This window comes from Cyprinodon tularosa, unplaced genomic scaffold (genome assembly GCF_016077235.1).
Source record: "Cyprinodon tularosa strain WSP-4 unplaced genomic scaffold, ASM1607723v1 ctg709, whole genome shotgun sequence".
In the NCBI taxonomy this organism is placed as follows: domain Eukaryota; kingdom Metazoa; phylum Chordata; class Actinopteri; order Cyprinodontiformes; family Cyprinodontidae; genus Cyprinodon; species Cyprinodon tularosa.
In genome coordinates this window covers 203,280-219,444 of record NW_024039462.1, presented here as the reverse complement: position 1 = coordinate 219,444, position 16,165 = coordinate 203,280, and the positions used below count along the sequence as shown (strand labels likewise).

The 16,165-nt window shown below is 38.9% G+C and overlaps 1 protein-coding gene across 1 annotated transcript in view; it reads right to left on the bottom strand.

The window, feature by feature from the left end:
* Positions 1-13,920, bottom strand: part of dnm3b (dynamin 3b) — a 36,970-nt gene extending 23,050 nt beyond the window's left edge. Inside the window, exons 1-6 of the mRNA XM_038268690.1 lie at positions 13,630-13,920; positions 12,990-13,337; positions 9,146-9,219; positions 8,803-8,952; positions 6,247-6,450; positions 628-726 (exon numbers count right to left, since the gene is read on the bottom strand). Of these exons, the coding sequence (XP_038124618.1) occupies positions 628-726; positions 6,247-6,450; positions 8,803-8,952; positions 9,146-9,219; positions 12,990-13,150 (688 nt within the window). The 5' untranslated portion in view covers positions 13,151-13,337; positions 13,630-13,920. The remainder of the gene's footprint in view (positions 1-627; positions 727-6,246; positions 6,451-8,802; positions 8,953-9,145; positions 9,220-12,989; positions 13,338-13,629) is intronic.
* Positions 13,921-16,165: the final 2,245 nt, after the last annotated feature.

Below are 16,165 nucleotides of genomic sequence, written 5' to 3'. Positions count from 1 at the left end.
AAATTGCAACCATGACTGCAGAAAAAAAAACGGCAGGGTTATTTTTTATTTTTTTTTGGAACTTTATTGCCTTAAATGCAGGTTATCAAGCATTACGCATCATACAGGGAAACAGAAAGAGGCAGGCAAACATAAAAAAAAAATAAGTAAACACAAAAAACAGTAAATAATAATAATAATAATAATAATAAAACAGAAATTGAGTCCAGTCTGTCATACTGTTGAGCGTATAGCACATATCTTATCAAGCCTTGATAATAACAACAACAATAATAGTGATGCATGGATAGAGTAAAAGTGTATAAGAGTCCTAAATAAGATAATCAATAACAGGGGTCCATCTTCTCAGGAAAAGAGGCACTTTCATCTGTAGTTGTACAGTCATATGTTCCATTGTGTAGACCTGTTTTACCTTCTGGACCCACTGAGGGATCGTGGGAGGGTCAGACTTCATCCAGTTAATAGTAATATTTTTTCTTGCTATCATCAATAGAATATGTAGTATGTAGCATTGTTCTGCGGTAAACAGGTGGTCGAGAAACACATCTAATAAAAAAATCAAAGGGTCCATAGGAAGATCCACTGCCAAAATAGGGTTATTTTTTAATTCTATATATAAATACACACCTCTTCGAAGTGGAAGAAGTTTGTTCTCTAAAACATCTCGGGCATCTGTTCCTTCATCCATCAGATCCAGTTTGGTTATCACTCCAATGGTCCTTAGACCTTAGACACAAAAAGCATGAAATAAGGAATAATTAGTTAGTTACACCACAATACAGAACAAACCTTGAAGTTATCCGCATGATGTCATATTATAACTGCCAACTTCCTTTTGTTTTATTAGTATTTTTATGCTACAAACTGACACAAAGTGAACCATCATTTTTAGAGGATATGTCTGAGGGGCTCGGGCATCTTTATCGGATGCCCCCTGGATGCCTCCCTTGGAAGTGTTCCTGGCACGTCCCCCAGTAAAGACCAGGCACACGATGGATGGACTACATCTGATCTAAAATCATAGGAGGAGGAACTTGACATATTTTTGTAATGAACAAATTGCAAAAATGGCTTAAGTGTTTCTCTCTTCATCAGAACATGTTTTTTTTCACTTCAAAACAAACCGTTATCTTTTATACCAACAGACATTTAAATTCTAAATTCTTTGTAATGTGTTTTTTTTTTACTGTACTTTCTTTACCATTTTTTGTGTATTTATGTGTTGTTGTTTTTTTTTGTATTTACTATTTTAGTGCTTTTATAAAATTTGATCACTAAACTCCCTATCAAATTTTCTTTTTAATCATTTCATTCATTTATTTATTCTTTATTTGTTTTGTTTGTCGCCTGTGCTGCTCAAACGAATTGCTGCTGGAGGGATTAATAAATATTCTAAATCTAAACCTGTTGGCTGAGCTAGGAGCGCCTCAGGCTTTCCCTCATCAGAGCTCAAGGACATTTCTGGGGAGAGGGAAGTCCGGGGGTCTCTGCAGAGACTGCTGCCCCTACAAACAAGTTCCGGATTAGGACAATGAGTACAAATATGCATACGAATAAAGGATATATGGATTTATAAATTTTTAACAATCATAAAATTTGAAAAGTTTTGTTTGTATTTGTATTCACTCCCTGTAGGTTTTGATTCTCCTGCTTAAAATGCAGAGAGCTCAACCTCCTCCAGAATTCTGCAAATGACACACCAGAGTCCATCCGTGTGTAATTCAATTTTAGCATAAATAAAGTTATTATTTGAAGACTTCTACCGAACATTAATCATGGGAGTAGCCAAGAGGCCAGATGTTGCTTTGGGAGAGAAACAGAGATCAGCAACTCGGGTGGAAATACATGTGGACATGACAACAGTTATTAATCCACTTTACAATCCTGACCTTTAAGAAAGTGTGGCAAAAAATGTGCATTTTCCTATAAGCTATGACGGAGATACAGAAAACAATATGCTCTGCTCACGGTCCAAAAACCCTCTGATGGAGGCTATCCCTCTCTACTACTCCTCCTAGACCTGAGCACAGCTTTTCATTGTATCCTCCTCCACGGACTTTAACACTCAGCACGAATTATTCAGACAGATTTATACTGGTTCCACTCTTACCTTTCTGACCAATTGTAGTATTTCTCCATCAGTGAGGCAAGACCCTGAACCCAAAATCCCCTGCGGTGTCCCTCAGGGATCAGTCTGTGAGCCCACTATGTTAACCCTCTATCTTCTCCCCATCGTTCACATCATTACTCCCAACAGAATCTCTTTTTATTGTTTCAGACCACAGGCAGCTCTATATCTAAACAGATGCTCATCTCTCTAAAAATTCATCACCATCATTTTCAACTCATACCACCTGCTTTAATGAAGTAAAAGCCTGGATGAATCACTCCAACCATCCTGTCAAAAACAGAAGCTCTTAAAGTAGGCACCACACTGCCGATTCGTTCATCTATTTCTGTCATCATCCTCAGTATTCCCCTTTCCTCCTCAGTGATTAATGGTTAAAGCTTTGATGCTACTCTTACATTTCAGTCTCACATCAAACACATTCGCAAGATTTCATTCTATTATCTCAAGAACACCTCCAAATCTGATCAAATGTTCTCCTGTGGTTGAAAAAGGTGTCCTGTTTGGTTTCTCTGTTCAAGATTTGACCACTGCAACACACTTATTTATGGAGCTCCATCAAGACGGCCAAAGATTTCAGTTCATACAGAGCAGTGCAGCCTGATAAAGAAAAGGAAAAACCAACAGATCGCACAAATCCTCGAATCTCTAAACTACCTTCGCATTGCACTCCACATTAATACAAACTTTCCTTACTTATCTATTTAATATAGTTGCAGCTATGGCAATGCTCTTGATTATCTAAAAGAACTGCTCACCAGACAGACATGAATACAGTCCCTCCTGCAGCGAGTCTGTGAAGAAACCTTCCTAAACTTCTGATTTCACCACAGACTACTAAAGATTTTCAATTTTGGTGTTCTTATTTTGTTTAGGTCTGTCACATAAAACCCCTAAAAATACACAATACACAAGTCTCTCGGACTGCAACATGAAAAAATCCTCACACGTTTCATCTTGTACTAAATTATACTCTTTGTTTTATGATGAGGATCTTCTATAAGCTGGATCTAAGCACTTGGCATTTTGATGTTACGTATCTGTGCACAGGTTGTTCTGTTGTTATATTATTTGAAGTATAACAAACAACCAAGGTTTACACATCCTTTTCACAGTACCCTTTTTCTATCTTATACCTTTATTATTAGTATTATTATCACCATGGACATACATAGAATGGACAGAAGAAATCATTGCATGGATGTGTTAAAATAGTCTACATCAAAACAAATTCAAAGTAACAGCCTTCAGACCAAAAGAAAGAGCTTTCCCCCAATCAGGCTCTAAATTGGTGTGTAGTGATGGACTCAGACATAAGGACACTAACAAAGTCGTCCTTCTATAACCTAAAGAACATCTCAGGGATTAAAGGACTAATGTTTCAGCAGGAGCTTCGAAATAAAAGCATGTGTTCATCTTTAGTAAAAATGATTACTGCAAGGTCTACACACAGGTCTGGCTAAAAAGTTGATCAGACAGATGCAGTTGATCAAGAAAGCTGCTACCCACGTCCTCACCGAAACACAGAAAGTAGAGTATATCCTAAAACTGTTACATTGGATGCTTCTTTTTCAGAGAATATACTTAAAAATACTTCTGTTGGTCTACAAATCAATTAATTGCTTAGCACATAAATAAATAACAGACTTGTTGTCAGTGAATCAAACATCCACACCTCCTAGGTCCTCTGGCTCAAATCTAATCTATATAATCTACATATCTCTATATCCATATGGATGCAGCTATAAGCACAGCTGTATCAGCCAAGCTAACCAATCTCCTCGCTCAGTGGATTGTCACCAGCTCAAGCCCATCAAAGTGGCTGATGCGCTCAAGCTTGTTCTCCAGGCAGGCAGCCGCAGGTAACCCATTTTACAAACTACCTGCGAGGCAAACTATCACGAGGAGAATTAATGACCAGCAGGCCGCAGAGAAAGCTGTGAAAGATGAGAAGTTGATTAAGGAAAAGTTTGTCAGATTTTTGGAGACACTATATTGTTAAAGTGGGACATCTATAATTGGAAGTGGGACAGTATTTCTATGCAGCAAAAACACAGCAACAAATGAGCAAAACAGTATTTATAACTGTCAAAATCTTTAGTAAGAAGACAAAACTACATGTGAATTTGCTAAAAAAAAAAATATATATATATATAATATATTAATGCTGTCAAAATTATCGCGTTATTATCGCGTTAACGCGAGGCCATTTTAATGGCGATATTTTTTTTAATGTGAGATTAACGCTATGTGGTTTTATGGTACAATTTTCCAAGTACATCCCGCTGCAGCCTGCGGGAAGGCGGGGCTATTTTCCCCCAGTCTATGCATTTTCCATAGGCTTCGAGAGCGGAGCTCCTCAAGGAAAAAAGACGCTCATACACTGGGTGGCGCTAGTGCCTTTTCTTTAAGCCCCACCACCAACAAACAAGTTGAGTGTCTGGTGGCTAGTAGCAACCTGAAATACGCTGAGAAAACAGATTACTGAGGTGAAATGGAATCTGCTACGGCACTCTTGCTGTCTGTGTACGCCACAGGTCGGTATTGTGTGTGTGTGTGTGTGTGTGTGTGTGTGTGTTCTCATTTTTGTTAAGAGGCTGAAAAGTAACTTTCTAGAGCATAGACTACCTCCATCTAGTGATGTCGGTCTATTGATTTTGATGTATTGATTGAAAATTGTTCATTATTATCTTGGTTAATTAACATCTAATGTTAACTGTACTACATTTTATAGCAGTAGGGTAAAATGCTTGTCTTTGTTCAAAAGACTGTATTAACTGTAAAGACTGTCTTTTACATCAGCCTGTTTTCAGGGCCTTTTTTTTTGGCTACATATTTGTTATTTTTTGCTACATGCCTCCCCATCTTCTTGCCATATGTTTCTATGGCATAAATCAGTGTCTGTGACCTGTTTTCATTTTAAAAAAAGAACATTGGCACAAACCTAGCCTGTATGTATTTTTTGTATGTCATCGAGAGTATTTAAATGATTTTCAATCAGAAAAAAAATGTGTGATTAAAATGCGATTAATCGCAAGTTAACTTAGGCATTGATGCAATTAATCGCGATTAAAAAAAATTAATCGATTGACAGCACTAATATTTATATATATATACACTTTTCTGTTGTTTCATGTACCGCACTTGCTACTGAAATGTGCAATATACATAAACTTTCCTTGCTTTACTCATTTTTCTCTTGAAATGTTCTTCATAAATGATATGGGCAACAGTGGTGTTGGATGTAGGACTTTGCCCTGAAATCGAAGGGTTGATGGTTCAAGCCACGACTCCGACTTTCAGTGTCGTTGTGTCCTTGGGCAAGACACTTCACCTGCATTGTCTACTGATGGTGGTCAGAGGGCCCGGTGGCGCCAGTGTACGGCAGCCCCGCTTCTCTCAGTGAGCCCCAGGGCAGCTGTGGCTACAATGTAGCTTGCCACTGTGTGTGAATGGGTGAATGAATGTAATGTAAAGCGCTTTGGTCAAGTCTCCTAACTTGAATAAAGGCGCTATATAAATACATGCCATTTACCATGATTTAATTACTTTTATTTTACTACAATGTACTTTTCCTATAATGTTTCCTTTTCTTTTTCCTGCCCAATTCAATTGTTTTGCAACTGAAACGTGCTAATTAAACATATATAAATGAACTTCTATTGCCTTTTTATCACTGACAATCTAAAATGTGTGTTTTAATGTAGCGACATGGAAATCCTTCATTTTGAAAAAGTTTTCTGATAAAACCCTGAACTCTTAATTTTTGGCTCTTCAAAGTTGATTTTCCATTTTCCTGTAACAGCGAGCTTAAAATGGAAAAGTCTGGCCACCTAATTCATGTCTGCTGATCTGAGCAGCCAATAAAAACCTGGCAGAATCACATTGTAAAGCTCATAAACGGCCCCCTGCCTTTTTACTATGAGATCAGGTTGCATTTTATGGAGTTAAGGGGAAAATGTTTATAAATGGTTTTATATTCCTGATGTTGCTTCACTTGAAAGAATATCTGAATTATTATCATCACTGATATATGGTTTTTTTTTTTTTCATTAGGTTTATCTCCTTCACTTTTCTAATTCTACGTCCCTAATACAGACTTGGGATTTTTGCCTTACCCTGGGGGTCGACATCCTTTGCCAGTTTGAGGGCGTCAGAGTTGGCCAGGTCAGTGTTTGCTGGGGTGACAGCCAGGATCAAGCAGCTCTCTCTGCTGATAAACTGCATGATCATATCCCTGATCTGTTGCTCGATGTCCGCAGGCTGGTCTCCAACTGGCACCTTGGTGATTCCCGGCAGGTCGATGAGGGTCAGATTCAGCACTGCAGTCACAGGAAGTAATTTTATAAATGATATTCCCTAAAATAATCAAAGTGGGATCTCCACTGAATATTTCACATTTGATTTTCTACACCGGTAGTGCACTCTGGATTAAATTATTGCACTATTTTTGGCTCATTGTATTTCATTTCAGTGTTTACCCTTTGTTTTTACTAAAAAAAGCGTTATGTATTCACTATACATAAACACTATATTCACTATAACAACACTTAATGTTTTTAATTTAAAATCCAAACACAAATAAATAAACTAGAATACAGAAAAGGCAGGTGAAATTGATTTTGATTCTTCATGAAGTTGTGCCTGCAGTCTGAGCTGCTAAGGACTCATAAATTGTAATCCTTTGTTATAACATGCAAATGTTAAAAAGCAAATCAGTCAATTTATTGATTAGAGTATCAATGCCAAAAACAGACTTCTTTGTAATCAAAAATGCTTTTCTCTATGGTGTGCCACCAAGTTGATTTGGTGGAAAATTCAGCAAAGTAATACCTGAAAATAACTGATTACCCAACTTTATATCTGACAGCTTAAAAAATAGATCTATACTTGTTTTATATAAATATAAATGTATACTATGCAGGACCTACAAGCTACACCAATGTAGCATCTCCAGACCTCCTGCGTTACATTAACGCACAGCCTACTGTGTATATAGTACATGGCTATGTACTATATATTGTATGTAGATTATTGTATGCTTTATTGCATATAGCTATAGATTCTGTATTCTGTATATATATGTATATATAGGTGTACTTGGCAATAAATCTGATTCTGATCAATACGCAATTCAGCTTGTGTCTGGCAGTTAAATATTAAATATACAATTAAATAACACCAATTATACAATTAAATCAGATTTAATTATTATTAAAATAAGAATTCGAAGAATCACAATAAAAACTAATATTTCTTTTGTAAATAAAACCACAGTGCGAGTTACACTGAAGCTCCTTTAAAAGATTGATCTGAATGCAAAACCAAACCTCTTGATTTCTTCCTATTTTTGCTCTGGTATATTAGCACCATCTTTAATGATTTTATTGGATGGGAAAACAATAAGTAGCACATTACTACAGGGTTTAACTTCAGTTAGCTGGAGTGGATCGGATCTCAGAGTACTTGGGAAGCACATATTCTCTTATTTCCAAAAACATTATGAAATACATTTTTCCACTCTAAATCATTCACAACTTTATGTTGATCCATCATATACAATCCACCCCCCCAAATAAAATGTAAGTTTACTTTTGCAACATGAAAGTATGTGCAAAGAAATGAAACAAAAAAAAAAACAACAAATGGCAGCAATGCCACTTGTTGCTAAAATATGCAACTTCTTAAAAAGTCAAAAAGCATTTTAGTCTGATCCATCCCTTGTTGGGAGCTAGAGAAGTTCCAACTTTCTCCAGCAGAGTCCGCCGTGGATCCTTCTGAGGGAGCTTCCTGCACAGCTGCAGCCCATCAAGATCATCAGAGGATCCACTACTTAAGCTGTCTTCAGACCTTGCCTCAACGCCGCAGTGTTGATCCAGTTGGTCAGCGCCTAAGCCTAGACTCTCAGTGTAACTTTGTGACTTTGAACCCAGCCTGGATTCTAACCGTTGTCTCTGTCTTCCAGGAAACCAGTGTCTCCTCTGTGAAGCTCAGGAAGAGCTAACCTGCCGAGCCGACCCTCTGAGCCAAATCTGAAGATTCATAGAGAACTTCCATGCAGCTCAGGACTAAGAGCTGGAAAACCCAAAGCCAAGGTCTGTTCATGATTAGACGTGAGACGCTGAAGCAGCAAGCTGACTCTGCTGATCAACTCCTCTCCAGATCCAACAGTGACCCTCCCAAAGCTAACCTCAAGAACCCTCAAGGTACAATCAGTTATCATCAAGAAATCAAGCTCCAGCTTGCAACGCTAACTGAACTGTCTCTCACGCAGACTCCGGTGAACCAGTGTCCAGGCCCGAACCAGAACCAGTACTTTCAGTATGCCTGTATCATAATAAACTTGTTGAACTTTAATTCCTGTGTCCGTCAGTGGTGTTCTGCATACTTGGGTCGCTATTAGGGAACCCATCATGACATCCTAAAGTAAAAAAAAAACCTCCCTGACATCTGGAATCTGAATTATTTTATGATAAGGTATTAATACTACAGAATATTTATGTGATGGCTTCCTAAGAACACTGTTATCTTTGTTACTAGGGACAAAGCTCCTCTGGCGGCTATGCATGATGACTCACAACCTGTCACATCCCGTTTAGATCGACACGAGTTTCAACAAACTTGTACTAACTTGATATAAAAAGAAAAGAAAAACAGACTGATTGCAATCATACCATGAGGGGAGTAAACTCGTAGGTTGATGGGGATGGGAGATATGCCCTTGTTGGCCCCTGTGACCCGATCGGTCTCACCCTCAATCTCCTGGCGCACCTCGTCAAAGTCGGTGAACTTTTTCCCCTTGCAGTGGAGGAATTCAGCCCATTCTGCGGAGATGATAAATGAAAAAACATGCAGCAAAGATTAGCGATGGCTGTTCTGAGTGGAACAAAATGCCGGTGGAGGAGGGATAAAAGCAGCATCATTTCAAAAGAGAAGAGGAGTATGTGTTTGTGTGCATATCTAAGTGGACAAATGTGTGGCTGCTTGTGTGGGTGTGCAAATGTGTGCGGAACCCACCAGCATTTGCACTGATGAGCTGCAGAACCAGAGGCCTGCGGGTGACGATACCAGAACCACGGGGCAGAAAGTCCCTGAGGAGGAAACACAAACCAAAAGTCGATTCACAAACAGGGTGAATATGAACACAGATATCATAATGATGACTTATTTCTTCAGCTATTTATTCTCATCCTAAGTGTTTGTGGACTATGATGTTCTCAATAACATGCCAGATGCATCTGAGAAATCCTTTGGGTTTCTTTATAATCCTGTTAGCAAGCTCAAAATGACTGAACCACAGGCCATTTTATACCAAGCCTGTAAATTTCAGCTGGTGTTTCTGCAGCCGAGGACAGAACATTCTGACCTGATAAACAACGGGTCCAAATAAAGAGCTGACAGGGTGCCTGCTCATTTAAAAAAACGGTGACTTCGACATTTTCTGCAGGGTTACACACACAGATCAGATACGTCTGTGCGTGTATACTTGTGTGAAAGCAGAACAGTGGCTCTGCCCACATGCTCTTAACTTTAAAGTCTGGATCTCTTAGGCAGAGAGCTTGCTCCAGTAAAACGTATTGACAAGTATTCCCTCAGAGGGAAATCGTATGGGATGAGCCTTAAAGAAATTATGAAGCCTCCAGCATCCATTCAGCACTGTGCCAAGCCAGAGCTGGACAGATGGACCATTACTCAGCATTGTGGCTCCTATTGAGGGATGGAGGAGGACTAAATCAATGCAGCAATCTGAATCACAGCACTAAAATATTCAGCTAAATTACAAACATCAAGTTATATCTTATTGCTGTGGGTTTGAATGGATGTAACAGTTGGATTAAGGGACTAAAAGGTCAACCTGAACTTGTAATATTTATTTAATAATTTATTTTTTGAAGTCTTTCATCACTTTTTAGTGTGCAATTTTTTTAATGTCCAACCACTCGCTACTTCTTCCACCTCCTGAACCTTAATAAAAAGGATAACGGCATACTAAAATTTCCAAAGTTAATTTCGGCACTCTGTCTCAAAGATTATAAGGTGCTCCTCTCTGGTCACATTAAACTATCCAGAGGCTCAAATGAATGACATTGGAAACCCTAATTTTGAAGTAAGGAACAAGAGTCAAGTGTCAGTATTTTAATGTGAACATGTGCATGTCGTGCTTTGAGATAACAGCATTAACCTATTTGCTCAAATTTAAATTCCAGAGCAACACAGAGAATATTCATTATTCATTTTTGCATGCAGGAGTGGGAGCTGCTGCATGTGGGTGATGTTTGATAAAGGTTATACACAGCAGAGCAATTCTGCAACCAGCACTGGAAACATTGGATGTATGCAGAGAAGGGATCGGTGTCACTAGAGCCAGTGTGAAGTGTTAGCAAACTTAGCAGCTTTTTAGGTCAACAGGGAGGCCATAGAAGTGCCTCAATTCTCATACACAATATGAATTACAAAAGAAGTAACATTTGAGAGAGAAAAAAAATATTCATTTTGTATTCCTTCAAATTGAAATGCTGTTTGGATTAAAAGTTATTTCATGTATGGATGGATGGATGGATGGATGGATGGATGGATGGATGGATGGATGGATGGATGGATGGATGGATGGATGGATGGATGGATGGATGGATGGATGGATGGATGGATGGATGGATGGATGGATGGATGGATGGATGCCAAAATAAAACCATTTGAATGAATCTTGTAATATGATGATGCAGACATTGAAGAACAAAAAAAAATTGTTGAAATTAATATGGACTTGTTTTGATATTTGGACCATACAGTGTACATGATATACTTGAATGCACCATGAGTCAATAAATTCTCTCTGTTGTGAGGAAGACTCTTTACTAACAGTTTGTTCTGAAACATTTTGGACTGGTTGAATGCTAAAGAAGGCTGGATTTCGACTTGAGCCGACTTTGTTCCAGAAGCTACTCCTGATTTTTATATTAATCATGATTTTATGCTAGGTGAGTAATTCATTTACAGTTGCAGAGTGGATTAAGTAGATGATCTCTGTAAAATATGTTTACCCTGAGATAAGGTTTTGCCGTAATCCACCTTTCTTTTTGCACTGTAGCTGCATTAGAAATGGTAATGTTGCCAAATTTGACAGCTTAGCTTTAGCTAGGAGCTGTTTAAAGCATGTGTGGTATAAATAGTTCTGCATTATTTTTGTTTGTACACTTGCCTACCGACCTGACAAGGCTTTAACTGTTACCGTTTGTATGGACACTTACTGATTTTCTAGTTAAAAGTTGTAATTTGATGTCCCTAATTAACAGATAAATGACAAAATGCTGCCCACTAAACACAAATGTGTAAAAGAGAATAGAAGTGTCCCCTTATTGACTTTAAAGTAATGAATGAAAATGTTTTCTGATATTGCATGTACATTTTGAAAACTCAGATAAAAAAGTATGCATCATCCTCACAGTTTTTGAAGAGCTACTGGTCTGAATCCACCTTCTCTTTGGAGTAACTGTCTAACCTAATTATCAGCAGGTCAACTGAAGAGCAAAAGGCCAAAACAGACCACTGACTCACAGTCAAGGCTAAGACTGGAAAGGTTAGAAGATTGCCTATCTGTAGGGACTTCAAAAAATGTTTTCATCTTTTTTTAAGGTTCCATTTTATTTTCTATCTTTATATTCATGTATTGTGGGTTTCTATTACAAAAATATTTGCACATGTAGATCTGTTGCAGTTCTAGACGTAATATACCAGGGAAATCTATTGAGCCGGTGTTTTGTTTTATGGGGCAAAGGAAAAGAATCAGAAACTGAAAAAAAGAAAGTAAAAAAAGTAAAGTTTAGTATATTAAATGAGACATAGAGCCACCGTTGCTGGACCCTGAACTAAAATATTAAAACTGTGACCCTTTTATCAAAACTCCTGGAACTTAAAGCAGATAGTAATAGCTAATTAGTGGTTCAGGTGAATAGTAAAGGCAAAATATTAAATCAGTCCAAGGGACGAAACATTTAAGGCCTCTTCAGTCAAGGCATGTCCTCAGAAGATCTAAATAAATTATCTAAATAAATAAATATCTATTTAAAAAAAGATACATTTTCCCTTAATTCCAGCAGGAAAGTAAAATTATCTGGAAAAATGTATGATAATAATTAGAGAATTAGATATGATGAACAAAAAATATAACTTTTTTTTTTCAATTTTAATTATTAATCATTTTATCCAATTAGCAAATTTAATTTTATACTTAAATCAAGAAAATATAGAACTTATGCTGTAGATGGAAATTAATTCTTTGGGTAAATCAGTGGGGCAGTTCATTTCTTTGCCTTTGAGGTAATCATTCCTTAATACAGTTCATAATAAAGTCGGTCTAATATAAAAAAAAATAAAGAGGATTCATCTTTTTGTGTCTTTCCTGATGCCAAGGCACTATGCACACGGACAGTTGTGCTAATAAATCAAAGATCTAACTTAGTGATTTATCAAAAGGTATTTCTATGATGGCCATCTGTTGATTAATAAAATGGCAACACTTATTTATGGATATATTCATTAGATATTGAATTATTTTGTTTTTATTAGATAACATGATTTGGAACTGACACAAAATTCTACTTGGGGCTCCTTTATACTGGATCCTTATTGGGTCAAAATCCCCAAAGGTGCTTCTGTAGCCTAAATAAAGCTGGTACTGTGACCCAGTGCTGCTGGTTTAAAATAAAAAGGAAAACGAGGGACAGGGCTTGAATGAGGCTGTATTAAAGTGGAGGAATGATGGTTTGGATCCTGCAGCCTGACACACGGGCTTCTTACGTCATCCCCAAGGTTAAACGGTAGCAGAGATTATCCCTATCCGGTGGTCATTTTTCTTTTTTACCTGCCGACGAAGTTCTCCAACACAGAGCTCTTCCCTGCGCTCTGACCGCCGACCACCGCGATCTGCGGCAGGTCCAGGTTGCAGGCTTGGCCGATGGAGCTGAAGGCATCCTGCAGCCTGTTGACCAGCGGGATCAAATCCTCCATGCCACGATTTCCCATGGTGCCTTTAGTCAGGAGGACTTGGATTCAGCGAATGGAGACAGAAGGGAGATGTGGGGAGGAGGGAGGAGGAGGGGACGTAGCGCTGCTGTATTATTAGTCCAGGACTACCGTGGTCGCTTGTTGATGTGGTGAAGTCATCTAGCCGCGCATTGCCCCCCCCCGAGCTAATCGAGGGTCGGACGGGCTGTGGAGACAAAACCAGAGAGGCAAAATCAGAAAGAAACAGAAAAAAAAGGGACATAAGGAGACAAGGAGAAACAACTGCGCAGGAGCGCCACCCGTCTCTGTTTCTCTCCCTCTGATACAAACACACATTTACCGTCAAGGACATTTGCTGAGAGGAGATCCGTCTCTTCACAGCGCACAAATCAACGCCTAAACACGCGTATTAAAAAGCACATCCAAGCCACCAGTGCCTGGAAACATCGCGACATTTTAGGTATATTGTTAGATGTGACAGAGGAATGAAGGCTCACCTATGCTGCTGTGGCGGTGGGAGCTGACCGGCCGCGGCTCCCGGTGTGTCGCTGTCCGGTGCTGAAACGACGCGCAGATCAGGCGGCTGCAGAACAGCGTCGACGCTCCGCGCGGTTATACAAGCACCACCTGCTACTACCGCTGCAGGCGGCGACCCGGCTCACAGAAAAAAAAACACAGCTTAAAATAGTTAGAATAGTAGAAAATTCGCCTGTGACAGATTAATATTTCCCCCCCTCCTCTTCCGTCTCTCTCCCCCCTCTCTCCGCTTCTCTGCGGTGTAAATTGCGAAGCTGCAATCGACGCGGCGGAAGACAAATGAGAACGATGGGATCGGCGCCGATGCGGAGGAGCGCGGATTCCCATTGGCTGAGCGGGTACAGGTTAGGCCTCACTCCACCCGCCTCCTGTTTACATCCCCGCAGCTGATGCTGCTGCTGCCTCGTCGTGAGTCATGCGGCACGGCTGCGCATCGCTGCAACACGCAGAAGGAGGATGCGCCCCTTTAGATCCCCGCAGTGGGAGCAGAAATCCCCGCTCATATTCAGTAACATCCTACTGCACCTTGCATCAGGAGTTGGGAATGATGGCAACTAGTGCAGGCTGTATTTGAGCCTATCAGGCTTTGAGTGGAGCTAGAAAGATTGTTACATTTGGGCCCAGATTGTCACTGCTGGCCGAGGCTCCTGCTGGTAGAAGCAGTCATGCGGAATGGATGCTGTCTTAACCTCTAACAGGCCAACATCTGCGCCTGCTGCTGGAGAAGTGTCTTGTGGAGACTACAGATGAGATCTGTCACTGATCTGAATGAGATATTTAACTTGGCTAAAATGTTGAAAGCAGACTTGAAATACAACAGAGACAGAGAAATCCAAGCTTTCTTATAGATGTTCATTCATTTCTGGGCCAAAAGATGTCATTTGTGTTGAAGTTTTCCATGTCATCATAGGCCTTTGAATTGTCACAACATCCTATGGAGAGCACTAGATGGCAGTAATGATTTACACTTTGTCTACCTGCTCACAACAACTGTATTTCTTATTCATGATTGAAGGATCCTCCACTTATCAGCCATAATGCCGACTCGCTGAATTTTCTTCACATGATTTCTTCTGGAGAAAATGTAATAAAGTATTAGACAGCAAATGAACATTATTTTCTCAAACTGAGAGTGTTAGAAACAGGAACAATACCAGCAAGGACGAAGATGGCAAGATGACTAGAAGTGGTGATTCTAGACCAAATTTTACAGTAAGGACCAAGATGCTTTTTTATTGTTGTTGTTTGTTTGTTTTTTGTTTTTTTTTTCTAATGTGGAACAGAAAAATGCAAAGCAGACATATTGTTTGATTTACCCAATAAGCCAAAGAAGAAGCTAAAGAGCTACTTTTGGCTCTGATAACCCCTGTTATAGCAGATGGGAGCTGTGATCCTGTTGCTATATAATTGAAGGTGAACAACATGTCAAGTTTAAACTATTGTTCAAATAAAATTGTAAAGGTTAAAAGATACAATACGTCTGGGACCAACCAGATACTGTTTCTTTAACAGGGTGTTTTGTTATCATATATTTAATATCTTAAGCACAGGGGCTATCACAGGGGGCAGGACCAGTTTTACAGAGGCTCTGGTCCCAGTTGGCCCCTGTCTAGAACCACCTCAGCTTAAAGAATTGCAAAAACTGCTTTTTTATCTCTTCAATTTTAATAAAGATTTCCACAAAATCATATGGATTCTGGAGTTTAGCCCCTTGAACCCTACGGACCCACCGGCGGGTCCAGCTGCTACATGACCTCGTAGCTTTACCAAACCCCCAGTATTGATGTAAAAAACATATTTGGCACAGTTTGGTGACATTTATGGATAAATGTGCCAAAATGGCTTCTCCGCCTAAGAAATTTCTCACTAATACCATTCTAAAATAAATATGATTCATCTGATTGAGTCCAAATTTGGTATATTTTTACACAACATTTAGATTTGAAAGTCTGTACTACTTTTTTGTGCTATAAATAATATTTTGGTAGTGTTTTGCAATGTTTATTTCAAAGAAAATTTTGGCGAGGTTAAAAAAAATGCAAAATATTTTGTATTTTGTCCCTAATATTTCAGGCAGGGTCAAAGCTACAATGGTGCTGACACCAGAAAACCATTCTATGACATCTTACCTTTACAGACGTACCAAAAGTTTCTTCTTAAATCTAATAGCTTTGAGGCTATAAGTTATTTACTTTTGTGTGTTTTTGTCAGGCAGAAATTTATTTATACCCCCTTAGGGTGTAAGAGGTTAGAAAAACATCAGAGAACTATAAAGATGTTTAACTATACATGGTGGGGTTTTTTTGTTTTGTTTTTTTTTGTTTTTTTTTTCGCGTAACACATATAATCCTGATCAATCTTCAAGACATAGTTGGCTTTTTTTCCCAAAGATTTGTCAGACCATAACAAGAATTTTGCATTCTGCAGAAAACACATCCTAGTTTGCAGCAGTCCTGCTTGATTGCATCATGTTTGTGCCAAACACTAACAAAATAG